This window comes from Anomaloglossus baeobatrachus, chromosome 3 (assembly GCF_048569485.1).
Source record: "Anomaloglossus baeobatrachus isolate aAnoBae1 chromosome 3, aAnoBae1.hap1, whole genome shotgun sequence".
Taxonomy (NCBI): Eukaryota; Metazoa; Chordata; class Amphibia; order Anura; family Aromobatidae; genus Anomaloglossus; species Anomaloglossus baeobatrachus.
In genome coordinates this window covers 70,394,023-70,408,101 of record NC_134355.1, presented here as the reverse complement: position 1 = coordinate 70,408,101, position 14,079 = coordinate 70,394,023, and the positions used below count along the sequence as shown (strand labels likewise).

General features: G+C 43.7%; 1 protein-coding gene across 7 annotated transcripts in view; it reads right to left on the bottom strand.

The window, feature by feature from the left end:
• The window catches only part of EHBP1 (EH domain binding protein 1), a 536,928-nt gene that overhangs the window by 521,519 nt on the left and 1,330 nt on the right, over positions 1–14,079 (bottom strand). For all 7 annotated transcript variants that reach the window (XM_075339243.1, XM_075339247.1, XM_075339245.1 and 4 more), the window contains exon 2: positions 12,468–12,835. In XM_075339243.1, the coding sequence (XP_075195358.1) occupies positions 12,468–12,571 (104 nt within the window). In that variant the 5' untranslated portion in view covers positions 12,572–12,835. The remainder of the gene's footprint in view (positions 1–12,467; positions 12,836–14,079) is intronic.

Here is a 14,079-nt window from a genome sequence, read left to right as displayed (position 1 = left end):
TTGAGAAGACATTCATATTTTTCAACTGAGCTCAATCTGTCAAAAAAAGATCACATCAATGTTATTCAATGAATCAATTACATGTTCAAAATCACCCCCCCCTCCACCCCAATAAAAAAACACAGCATGTACAATTTTCCTCCGAAAATCGGATAGTGCTTGGCCATTCAAGGTCTGAGTTTGTGGATTTAAAAAAAAAAAAAAAAAAAAAAAAAAAAAAAAAAGACAAAAAAACAAGAGACTCGAGTGCGGTCCGATGTTCACGGACTGACAGAATGGAGAAGATGTTGACTTTTCTCAAATTCTCCATATTCGAGAAATACGGATCCCACTGTGATAACAGTCCGGACCATTTTTCTGGGATGGAGAAAATACGGTCGTATGAAGCCAGCCTAAGTCTGAGCAGAGAGAGATGAGGGTGTAGGCACATCTAGAGAGGAATTATTGAAGTGTACAGTAGATTTCAACAGATCCGGGCTCCCCAGTCTGACAACACCAGTCATACCTTCATTACCCCCACCCAACCACCACGTAGAGAGACAAGTGGTTAAAGGGGTTTCCAATGAACGAAAGTTAAAGTTCATTTTAAATCTATATAACTTAGAGCAATAATCAGTTCCTCAATTGGAAGGGGAAAAAAAAAAAAAAAAAAAAAAGTTCTTGTGTGATAATCTTATATTTGTGTCCATGTTATGTGCTATGTAATGGCCGTGTTTGACTGTACAGGGCATGGTCTGATCATAACACATCACCTGGGCTGAGGAGGAAGCAAAGTATACAGACGTAAAAGCACAGGATCAAATATATTATTTCTTTGGGAGGTAAAATATTTACTAAAATAAAAAAAAACAAAAAAAAAACAAAAACACCCAAGCAGGGAAATGTTTTACCTCACAAAAAGAATCAGCTGTGGTCCAGTGCTGTAATGTCTGTATACTCTCTTATGCTTCCTCACCTGCCCAGGAACAGTGGTATGATCAGACTACGGCCAGTACGGTCAGGCACTGCCATTACACAGCACGTAGCAGGGACACATATATAAGATCTCAGCACAGGAACATTTTATAATTAAAAAAAAAAAAAAAAAAAAAAAAAAAACACCACACACAACATCAAATTATGGAAAATGATTATTATTTTAAAATCTACTGATTAGAATTAACTTTGTTCTTGGTTAATCCCCTTTAAAGGGAACCAATCACCAGGATTTTCGTATAGAAGCTAAAGCCAGTTCTATACTGGCACTATCAGGCTGATTCTATACATGCAGTGCTATACTGGCACTATCAGGCTGATTCTATACATACCTGTAGTGTTATACTGGCACTATCAGGCTGATTCTATACATGCAGTGCTATACTGGCACTATCAGGCTGATTCTATACATACCTGTAGTGCTATACTGGCACTATCAGGCTGATTCTATACATTCAGTGCTATACTGGCACTATCAGGCTGATTCTATACATACCTGTAGTGTTATACTGGCACTATCAGGCTGATTCTATACATGCAGTGCTATACTGGCACTATCAGGCTGATTCTATACATACCTGTAGTGCTATACTGGCACTATCAGGCTGATTCTATACATTCAGTGCTATACTGGCACTATCAGGCTGATTCTATACATACCTGTAGTGTTATACTGGCACTATCAGGCTGATTCTATACATGCAGTGCTATACTGGCACTATCAGGCTGATTCTATACATACCTGAAGTGCTATACTGGCACTATCAGGCTGATTCTATACATTCAGTGCTATACTGGCACTATCAGGCTGATTCTATACATACCTGTAGTGTTATACTGGCACTATCAGGCTGATTCTATACATACCTGTAGTGCTCAGCTCGGATGTTTAGGTTTTGAAATCCAAGAAAGAATCCAAGAAACTCAACTGCTTATTGAGTGACAGTTGCACTGGAGCAAATAATATATTCATAGTTATCCCCTCCCCCTGTCAGAATTAGCATAAGTATTATACAAACAATTCACTTTGTCTCTTGCAGGACCTGTGTGAGGTCATACCCATGTGATCTAGTATCAGCTTTGTTGGCTAAAGCCCCGCCCCTTCTGGTCACATGGGTATGACCTCAGACAGGTCCTGCAAGAGACAAAGTGAATTGTTTGTATAATACTTATGCAAATTCTAACAGGGGGAGGGGATAACTATGAATATATTATCTGCTCCTTTGCTGCTGTCAATCAACAAGGAGCTAATTTTATAAACTTAACTTTCTTGGATTTCAAAACCTAAACATCCGAGCTGAGCACTACAGGTATGTATAGAATCAGCCTGATAGTGCCAGTATAGCACTGGCTTTAGGTTATATATAAAATCCTAGTGATTGGTTCCCTTTAAGTCTACGTTCTGTGCTTCCTCCTATTGGGACACCCAAATAGAGTCTGTAGAAATCATAATCCTAAGGGTACGCTCACAAGAGCATGAAAAACGGATGAGTGCAATGCGAGAAAATCTCACATTGTACTCTGACCTATGCTAGTCAATGAGGGAGAGCAGTTGGTCAGCTTTTCTCACCTCCAGATTCTGGATGCAAGAAAAGTAGCAACATGCTGCGATTTTCTGCGAGAGACATCACTCACACCTATTTAAGTGAATGGGTGCAAGAGAAACATCGACTGCACTTAGATGTTATCCCAGTGCAATGCGATATACACACAGGCTGACAATGGAGGAGATGAGGGAGATTAACCCCTCCCTCTCCTCCACAGCACCCGCACTCTCCTTCGCAGCTGTGACCCGATCGCAAGATCAGATCACAGTTGCATGACACTCGGCTCACACTCCCAACAGAGCCTGAGCCGGGGGACATTAGCATATTCCATGCGTTGCGCTCGCATCGGATGCCATACGCTAGTGTGAGTCCAGCCTATTGCGAAGAACCAGGGCAAGATTTTTATGGCCCTGACGTAAACTAGGTTCCAGAAGAATCGCATAAATCCAAATTCACAGATCTTTCCCTGATGTAAAGTAGCCGATATACCCGGGACGTTTTTATATCACGCTCTGGTTTCCTTCTGTACTTAGAGCTGTAGTAGACGCCTCACACACAGTGGAGGACAAACAGCGTGATGTGATAGATGATCTCCATCCAATAACCAACTAAAAAGATCGGGGGGGGGGGGGGGAAGCAATATAGGTGTCACTTATACAAGACGCTGGCCTTCTCTCAGGAGGGGACGGGTCTCCTGACTGACTGGTTACTGTTAGGAGAGAAGAAAAAAAAAATAATATCTATCTACACACACACACCAAAAGTTTGGACACACCTCATCTCTAGAGCAACTATTAAGAGGAGACTTTGCGCAGCAGGCCTTCATGGTAAAATAGCTGCTAGGAAACCACTGCTAAGGACAGGCAACAAGCAGAAGAGGCTTATTTGGGCTAAAGAACACAAGGAATGGACATTAGACCAGTGGAAATCTGCTTTGGTCTGGAGGAGTCCAAATTTGAGATCTTTGGATCCAACCACCGTGTCTTTGTAGAAAAGGTGAACGGATGGACTCTACATGACTGGTTCCCACCGTGAAGCATGGAGGAGGAGGTGTGATGGTGTGGGGGGGCTTTGCTGGTGACACTGTTGGGGATTTATTCAAAATTGAAGGCATACAGAACCAGCATGGCTACCACAGCATCTTGCAGCGGCATGCTATTCCATCTGGTTTGTGTTTAGTTGGACCATCATTTGTTTTTCAACAGGACAATGACCCCAAACACCTCCAGGCTATGTAAGGGCTATTTGACTAAGAAGGAGAGTGATGGGGAGCTACGCCAGATGACCTGATCTCCACAGCCACCAGACCTGAACCCAATGGAGATGGTTTGGGGTGAGCTGGACCACAGAGTGAAGGCAAAAGGGCCAACAAGTGCTAAGCATCTCTGGGAACTTCTTCAAAACTGTTGGAAAACCATTTCCGGTAACTACCTCTTGAAGCTCATCAAGAGAATGCCAAGAGTGTGCAAGGCAGTAATCAAAGCAAAAGGTGGCTACTTTGAAGAACCTAGAATATAAGACATATTTTCAGTTGTTTCACACTTTTTTGTTAAGTATTTCACTCCATGTGTTAATTCATAGTTTTGATGCCTTCATCGTGAATCTACAATTTTCAGAGTCATGAAAATAAAAACTCTTAATGAGAAGGTGTGTCCAAACTTTTGGTCGGTACTGTAGATAAATTACATATGTCTTCCAAGATGTTAAAAACATTCCAGAGAGCACACGCAGAAACATTAGGCGACTCTTGTGCAAACTATCAGTATGGACAACAGATGTCGACTACAGAGCCTGGCTAAAGCCAGACATATCATAACCAGCATGGAGCTGACCACACTAAGCGGAGTTTACACACCAGATATTTATTTGCTGACCCTTGATAATTCAGCTTGTATTAAAAGCGCAGATATGTACACTCTGCTCGACCAAGCGTCCATGTGTTTTTTTCTTCAATAGGTAATGTGGAGTAGGCCTCCTACTATAAGGCCGGGGCCACACGGGGCACTACTGCGATGCTCGCATGACACTCAGCTCACGCTGGTAGCACAGGAGAGCCAAGTGTCATGCTGGTATCCCTGCGACTGCGGTCCGACTGTGCGAGCGGACCTAAGCTGCGGGGGAACAGGCCGGCACTGAGGAGGGGCGGGCCAGCGCTGCGGAGGGGAGGGAGGGATTTCTCTCCCTCTCTCCTCTGTAGCCGGCTATTGTGATGCTCGCCCTGCACTCGCAGTACACCGGTGCACCGCGAGTGCAGTGTGATTTTTCTCTCGCCCCATTCACTTGAATGGGTGCGAGACAAAAAAGTCTCGCATTACAGTCGCAGCATGCTGTGATTGTTTTCTCGGTCCGATTAGGGCTGAGAAAATAATCGCCCATGTGTGCTGACACACAGGCTAGAATTGGTCCGAGTGGAATGTGAAGTTTTATCGCACTCCACTCACACCGATTTTCTCACCGTGTGTTTTAGGCCTAAATCTCAGACTATGGGTAACCTGTAAAAACTAAAAGGATGAGGCATTGAAAGTCATCTTCCACATTGTCAGGGTCAAGCGGTCCTGCAGAAATCATAGGGTTCGGGTACATTTTTTCTAATACATATGGATGCCTTGAATAGCATCTGCAGAGACTCACAGTTTTGCCCAACGTGGACAGATTTATCTGGATAGGATAATGGTCTGCAAAAAGCACACAGACAATGGCTATGAAGGTCACCTAGGTGCAATATCAGTACTCATGGTGCCGCTGTCTGATGTTTAGCCTTGGAGTTTTAGAGGACGGCTCGTCTGCTCACCTTACTGAGATATCAATGTTGCAACAAAACAAATCAAAAATGCCAACACCATAAACTAAAACACATGACCCGCAGTAATAACACAGGAAACTAAGTCTAAAGCGTTATTTTCTGTGTATAGAATAAGAAAAATAAAAATAAAAAAAAAGTCATTCTATTAGATACTAGGATTCACATGCCTTGTACTATAGATTGAGGACTGCATATAGCGCACACTGTATGACCCCATGGGAAGCACGGACTACTGTACTGAGGCCTCAATATGAATACACTTAGGGTGTTTTTCCAGCTGTGATTTTCTGGTGCGAGTGCGATCCGATGGGGGGGGGGGGGGGAACTGATTGCACGCGCACCAGCGTTAAACTATGTGACCATGACATATTGAGCGTTTTTCCTCCACACGAATTGCACTCAGTGAAATCGCAGCATGCTGCGATTGTCAGCGAGACTCAGCTCTCACACGCCTATGCAACCCTATGGGAGCGAGAAACATATCGCAATACAGATGGCATGCGCGTGTCACACAGACGGCATGCGCGTGTCACACAGATCCTTGGTATGAAAAGCTACAGACTCGCATACCACTCATGTCATACAAATGCTAGGTGAGGGGGAGAAAAAAAAAAAAGGCAAAAAAAAAAAAAACACGCAGACCATATGCATGACACTCACCCCACTTTCTGGGCGAGTATCGCAGAGATTATTTAATCGCAGATGGTAAAGACCCCCTTCCTCATTCAGCAGCCGGCCTTCCTATATACGGAGCCAGATGTTTCATTGTGACCGTAAGCAGTTCCTGGAAGTCAATGCACATTAATTTGCAGGACCCGGTCCATCGGCCGTGTCAGTAATCTGCAGCCGCTGGACGGGAGCCCTGATCAGCTCCTCCCACCTGACCACATCTGCGGCTCTTCTCATGATTAGCCAACCCTGGTGGGACGTCATGTGCGTCACACCGCAGCAATGATGTCGCACGAGGCCGTCTAAGCAGAAGAAAAGACGCGGATGTGGTCAGGTGGGAGGAGCTGATCAAGGCCGCCATCCAGCAATTCTAACTAACTAGCTTGATCCATTAAAAACAACATTTATCACCTGTCTGCAGTTGAGACAGGCAAACACCGCGCCCCGCTGCCTCCGGCCGTCCCATACACTCTGAATGGATTGTTAATGCATGTGACACCCGCAACCCAGTTTGCACCATAAAAACATTTTCATAGAAGCTGAATACAAAGAACGGGACAATGTTTTTAATCAAGACCACTCCTGAACCAGTGCAGACATATTTATGTAGCTGTATGTCAGGTATGGACCTGAACAAACCTCCATGCTTCCACCGGTACAAGTAAAAAAAAAAAAAATTAATTATAAAATATATATAATATATATATATTATATAAAAAAAATAAAAAAATTATAATACTAATAATAATAACATTATACATGAAAAATTTATTGCAGCAATTTCTGTGCCTGAAGAAGGTATATTATTGCCACATAGCAGAAACGATGCATTTCTTATTTTTTTTTAATTTCCGCTACATGTTTCTACAAGCGTCCGCACCAACGTGCTCCAAAACTTGTTTACTACAGCAATTTTTAGTGCTTTCCCCCACATAAAAATATATAGGAAAAAAAAAAAAAACCCCGCAATGAAAAATTCACAGCTCTGCAGTATGGGCATGACGAGATGATGATCAAACTGCTTGTACACACACAAAAAAAAAAAAAAAAAAACGTAAACTGATATCTGATGATGTCCTCTTCTAGCCATTGGACCACTGCAGCCAAACACAGGCTGCATCGGTCATCTGATATACAAGAGTCGGCTCAGACCTACGCAGCAGCCTGTGTTGGTTACGCAGAATGTTGGAAGGTGAGGACGCCACCAGCTTTTATTTTAAAGTGCAGCCAGAATTTTTTTTCTTCTATGTCAGACAACCCCTTTACATACAGTTAAAGGAACCTGTCATTAAACCTACTCCAGCAGAATTAGTGCAGGACAGGCCAGTGTAACATATTATGAAAGATGCCTGTTTTGGCACCATCCACTGCACCATTTGCACACAGTGATTTGCACTGCCCTTTCCTGCATTACTGCTGCTTTTGCACGTGTAGTGTTACAGACAGACTCCCTTCTACGGGAACTGCTTTTGTGATTCAAACTACAGCAGAAAAAATCTTATGTGTATAGGTAGAGAGTAGTGATAAGTGCGCACTACCATGCTCAGGTGCTCTGTACTCGTAACTAGTCATGAGTGGGCACTACCATGCTCAGGTGCTCGGTACTCGTAACTAGTCATGAGTGGGCACTACCATGCTCAGGTGCTCAGTACTCGTAACTAGTCATGAGTGGGCACTACCATGCTCAGGTGCTCAGTACTCGTAACTAGGGATGAGGAAACACTACCATGCTCGGGTGCTCAGTACTCGTAACTAGGGATGAATGAGCACTACCACTATGACGTTTGGATGGACTTAACTTGAGTGCCCAAGTATATCGCAAGTCAATGAGGAATGAGCATTTTTCCCTGAAGATTTCCCAAAAAAATGCTGAGTCCCCCATAGACTTTCATTATAAAATCAGGTACTAGACTTGCACCCATCTGAGCATCCATTGCTCGTTAAGAGTACCGAGGACCCAAGAATGGTAGTGCCCACTCATCACTAGTTACGATTACTGAGCACCCGAGCATGGTAGTGCCCACTCATCACTAGTTACGATTACTGAGCACCCGAGCATGGTAGTGCCCACTCATCACTAGTTACGAGTACAGAGCACCCAAGCATGGTAGTGCCTGCTCATCACTAGTTACCAGTACTGAGCACCCGAGCATGGTAGTGCCCACTCATCACTAGTTACCAGTACTGAGCACCCAAGCATGGTAGTGCCCGCTCATCACTAGTTACGAGTACCGAGGACCCAAGAATGGTAGTGCCTGCTCATCACTAGTTACCAGTACTGAGCACCAGAGCATGGTAGTGCCCGCTCATCACTAGTTACGAGTACAGAGCACCCAAGCATGGTAGTGCCCGCTCATCACTAGTTACCAGTACTGAGCACCCGAGCATGGTAGTGCCCGCTCATCACTAGTTACCAGTACATAGCACCAAGCATAGTAGTGCCCGCTCATCACTAGTTACGAGTACAGAGCACCCGAGCATAGTAGTGCCCGCTCATCACTAGTTATCAGTACTGAGCACCCGAGCATGGTAGTGCCCGCTCATCACTAGTTACCAGTACCGAGCATGGTAGTGCTCATTCACCACTAGTTACGAGTACCGAATTGTAGTTTCACGAAAGCCACGTCCTTCAAAGCATATCAGTCATGTTGCTACCAGGAGACCCCCTGCTGTCACAGGCCAAGAACTAAACACAACATTTTACAGATCTGACTAATCAATGGGCTGACTGAACTGCAGCAGTCATCCTACCACATTATACACAATGCCGCACTTTGCTGGCATTATTACAAGATCAATGCGCCACAGTAAGATAATGGCCTCGTGTAAAAAGCCAGGTTGTCTTCAGGGCTATTACTGAGTCAATTGAGGTGAGCAGATTTCGGATGTACATTAAAGTTAATGGAGCCGCATGAATGAATGGTCAGCATCTCCCGACTGGAAAGCGAGGCCTTCTGAAGACCGGACACTTTCAGACATTGATTAGCTGAGAGATCTGCGCTCCTGCAACTTTACAGCCCTCGGATGACCCAAATGCTTCAATAAAGTAAAAAATGTTTGTATAAAGACAGTGCACTAAAAATAAAACTGAACATGATGGGATGACGACTTCTTTCCGGTACATCATAATAAAAAAGGGAAAAAAAAAAAAAAAATAATAAGTGGTCATCCGGCACTTACATATTCCAGATATACCAGGAATCTTTAGGGTATGTGCACGGCGTCTTAGTCACAGACATATACGCCACCATTGTTTCCTCAAGCGTCGTCCTTGTCGTCATTATTGCAGCAGCTCTATCTAGAGCAGCATTATGTAGGGGACAAGATCCCAGGCATGTGTCACTTACTGGGCTGCGTGCTGTAGTTTTGATCAAAGCAGTTTTATAAGCAGGAGATTATCACTAGAGGACTAGTTAACTTGAAGTCATGTAGTCCTCCATATATATGAGCTTGTATAACCCTGCCTCTCCACTGGCAGCTTCCGACAGCAGTGGAATCGGGGTCTCTGCCCCTACATACACATATTATCTATCTATCCATCTATCTATCCTTGCGAAAGTATTCGGCCCCCTTGAATTTTTCAACCTTTTCCCACATTTCAGGCTTCAAATACAAAATTTTAAAAAAATATAAATTAATGGTGAAGAATCAACAAGTGGGACACAATTGTGAAGTTGATCGAAATTTTTTGCTTATTTTAAACCTTTAAAAAAAAAAAAAAAAAATAAACTGAAAATTGGGGCGTGCAATATTATTCATCCTTTTTACTTTCAGTGCAGCAAACTCACTCCAGAAGTTCATTGAGGATCTCTGAATGATCCAATGTTGTCCTATATGACGGATCATGATAAATATAAGCCACCCGTGTGTAATCTAGTTCCCATATAAATGCACCTGCTCTGTGATAGTCTCAGTCTTCTGTTTAAAGCACAGAGAGCATCATGAAGACCAAGGAACACAACAGCCAGGTCCGTGATACTGTTGTGGAGAAGTTTAAAGCTGGATTTGGTTACAAAAAGATTTCCAAAACTGTAGACATCCCAAGGAGCACTGTGCAAGCGATCTTATTGAAATGGAAGAAGTATCATACCACTGCAAATCTACCATGACCCAACCATCCCTCAAAACTTTCATCTCAAAAAAGGAGAAGACTGAACAGAGATGCAGCCAAGAGGCCCATGATCACTCTGGATGAACTGCAGAGATCTACAGCTGAGGTTGGAGAGTCTGTCCATAGGACAACAATCCGTCATATACTGCACAAATCTAGCCTTTATGGAAGAGTGGCAAGAAGAAAGCCATTTCTCAAAGATATCCATAAAACGTGTCATTTAAAGTTTGCCACAAGCCACCTGGGAGACACCAAACATGTAGAAGAAGGTGCTCTGGTCAGATGAAACCAAAATCAAACTATTTGAGCACAATGCCAAATGATATGTTTGGCGTAAAAGCAACAGCTCATCACCCTGAACGCACCATCCCCACTGTCAAACATGGTGGTGGCAGCATCATGGTTTGGGTCTGCTTTTCTTCAGCAGGGACAGGGAAGATGGTTAAAACTGATGGGAAGATGGATGGAGCCAAATACAGGACCATTCTTGAAGAAAACCTGTTGGAGTCTGCAAAAGGCCTGAGACTGGGACGGAGATTTGTCTTCCAACAAGACAATGATCCAAAACAAAGCAAAATCTACAATGGAATGGTTCACAAATAAACATATCCAGGTGTTAGAATGGCCAAGTCACAGTCCAGATCTGAATCCAATTGAGAATCTGTGCAAAGAGCTGAAAACGGCTGTTCACAAATGCTCTCCATCCAACCTCACTCAGCTCCAGCTGTTTGCAGAGGAAGAATGGGCGAGAATTTCAGTCTCTCGATGTGCAAAACTGATAGAGACATACCCCAGGCGACTGCAGCTGTAATCACAGCAAAAGGTTGCGCTACAAAGTATTAACTTAAAGGGGACGAATAGTATTGCACGCCCCAATTTTCAGTTATTTTTTAAAAAAAGTTTAAAATAAGCAATAATTTTCGTTCAACTTCACAATTGTGCCCACTTGTCGATTCTTCGTTAATTTAAATTTTTTTATCTTTATGTTTGAAGCCTGAAATGTGGGAAAAAGTTGAAAAATTCAAGGGGGCCGAATACTCTCGCAAGGCACTGTATGTGTAATACATACACACATAAATATATATATATATATATATATATATATATATATATATATATATATATATATATATATATATATACACATATACACACACACACACACACACACTGTATATTATATCTATACACAATACATATTTTTTTCAACACACACAGAAACATTTTTTTTTTTTTAAATTCATGTTCTGTTTCCAAAGATATGCCTTTTTATGGATGCTAATTTTTATGGTCTTCACCAAGGGATAATGGGGCAATTATGCAGGGCAGCCTAATGACCCGGCCCAGAGGATCCTGTGAGACATACCCCATTGGCAAAAAGATTAAATTTAGCAACATATAAAAAAAGCCCATTTCTCTGGAACCGTAGGGTGGATTCTCTCAGAAAAAACAAACAAACCCTGGAATACTCAGGGGAGCAGCAGGAATAAAAACTGAATAAGGCCTTGGTTCCATTCGCGTTTTCCACGGACTTGTGCAATCTGATAACACATCAGACTGCACTTGCAACAGTGCAAAACTATGAGGCAGTGTCCAACTAAGATTGATTTCTCATGCCATATCAGCCTGAGAAATGAATCTTAGCATGCTGCTTTTTGCAGCGAGTCTCGGCTCATACAAGTCTATGGCTGCGTGTGAAAGATCGCACTGCACTCACATGTCATCCGACCGCAGTGTAATGTATGCAGAGACAGGCAGCAGAGGAGAAAGTGTTCCCTCCCTATTCTCCGCAGCTGTGATCTGATTGCACAATCGGATCACAGCCGCATGACCCTTGGCTCACACTCGCAGCAGAGGATCATTAGCATGTTGTGGAAACGAGGCCTAAAAATGAGAATAAAAACCTGGCCACTATTGACCTGGTGACGCTGTTCTATAGAATAAGGTGCTCATTAGTAAACAGACATTCACTGCGCTCCTCGAGATCTATTTAGGGACTGAATTAAATATGCAAATTGGAAGCTTTCAGCCCTGAAACAAACATCAGCATTTGGGGGGTTTTTTTCCTCCCGGAAAACTCAATTTTTTTTTTTTCATGGCTCTGATTAATTCATTCCTTAAAACCTTTCCAGGGCAGGCCGTGCGAGCAGCCAATGATATCGGTGGCGTTATAATTGTGCAGTCATTAGAATAATTAGGGCAATGTGTCAAGAAAGAAACCCCGACAGCCAGCGAGACGTCCAGAGCGTGGGAATTTTTCTTGACTTCTGTACACTTGTTTGCGGTTCGCCTGTGTGCGCATTCCAGGGAACCTTGGAAAAAAAATAAAAGCGAGCACCATAAACGCCGCGGGGGTACTGACCATTTCTTAGTGCACTCCACCATCAGCTCCTGATACGACGCCACAAACTGAAACTTGGAAGCGTGTTTGCCCACGCGCTGCAACCTTTTCCACACCGAAGCCATGATCCAGAAACAGATGAATACAAAAAAAAAAAATAAATAAAACACAGAAAAAAAAAATCTGAGGTCTTTTCTCTAATAATCCAAGGAGGATGGTCCACAGAGGCGGCCGAACACGGGCTGTCGCCCAGCAGACAGCAGATCCCACTTTACAAGGCAGACGGCAGGCTCAGGAGACTCCTGCATGGCTGAGGGAAAGGAAGTCCCCGGTGCATGGAAAGTCAGCCCTCCTCCCAGGCCAAATGACGTGGACTCTGTAGAGCTAGGCTGCGAAAGACAAAGGAGGAAGAAGGGAAACTGCAGTTAATATTTGACATCATGCAGCAATTTACTCCTATGAAGCGCGGAGCAAGTCCAGCGTGATCCCTTACAGAAGAGACGTACAGTGTGTGCTCTCCTCCCACACAGGAGGATCAATGGCAGGAATCCTCCGCACACCTTCCTACACGGCAATTACAGGGAGGGATCCACCCCCATAACATTACATAGTGAGGGCCACAAGCCTCGCACACATCCCTCCCCGGACACATCACATAGCCGGGCCGTTACCAGTACGCAGGACTATCCCTGAGACACCACCAACCATCCATCACCTTCTGCGTCTCTAAGATCTCGTCCCACCTAGCGCCAACGCCGCATTATTGTTTGAGGGTTTGTTCACATGATGCGTTTTTTTGACGTATGTTTGTCAAGGAAGAAAAAAAAAAAAATCCCGCACACGCTGCTTATTTTTATTTGCAGATTTGGGCCATCGAAGAAGAGTGTACCTTTCTAGGTTCTATCGCGTTTTGTTCAAGAACGCAAAGTGGATGGATTTATAGGAATCTCCTGCGCACTCCGATTATTTGCAAACTCCTCTGCTGTGCTCGTTTCCAATCCGCAGCGTGTCAATATCTCTCATCACTTGCGGACACAGATAGAAAACGAATAATATATGGGCCATTTGCAGCACAAAAGTTCAGAAAAATGAACAATCCTACCTGCTTTGGAGGTAGAAATGGGCCCCCTTGACCTGTTGGGCCCCTGTGTGGCTGCACCACTGATACGTAGGTTTACAAAAAAAAAAAAAAAAAAAAGGGTCTAGAAGGTTTTCGCTGCAGAAATGCATCAAAAACAGACGTAATCTACGCTTATGTATAACAATAAGGCTGCACGCCCATGATCAGTGTTTGCAGTGTTTTGCACATAGCTTTTTGGATGCAGCTGAAGCATGCTGTGTTGTACAGTACAGGAACAGTGGATGGATTTCTAGAAATCCCGTGCCCATTGTGCTTGGTTTTTCCACAGCAAACACTGACCTGTGGTGCGTCTTTCCAGACCGCAGTATGTCAATTGTTTGCTGTGGATTCACATGCGTCCTCCGTAGAGAGAATACAAGGAAGAGACCGCAGCGCACTGAACCCTGATTGTGGGTACAACAAGCTGCGGTCTCCTGCAGAGGAGACTTGCGGACCCGCTGCATCCAGGATGCAGTGAGTCTAGATCATGGGGACATACCCTAGACAAAAAAA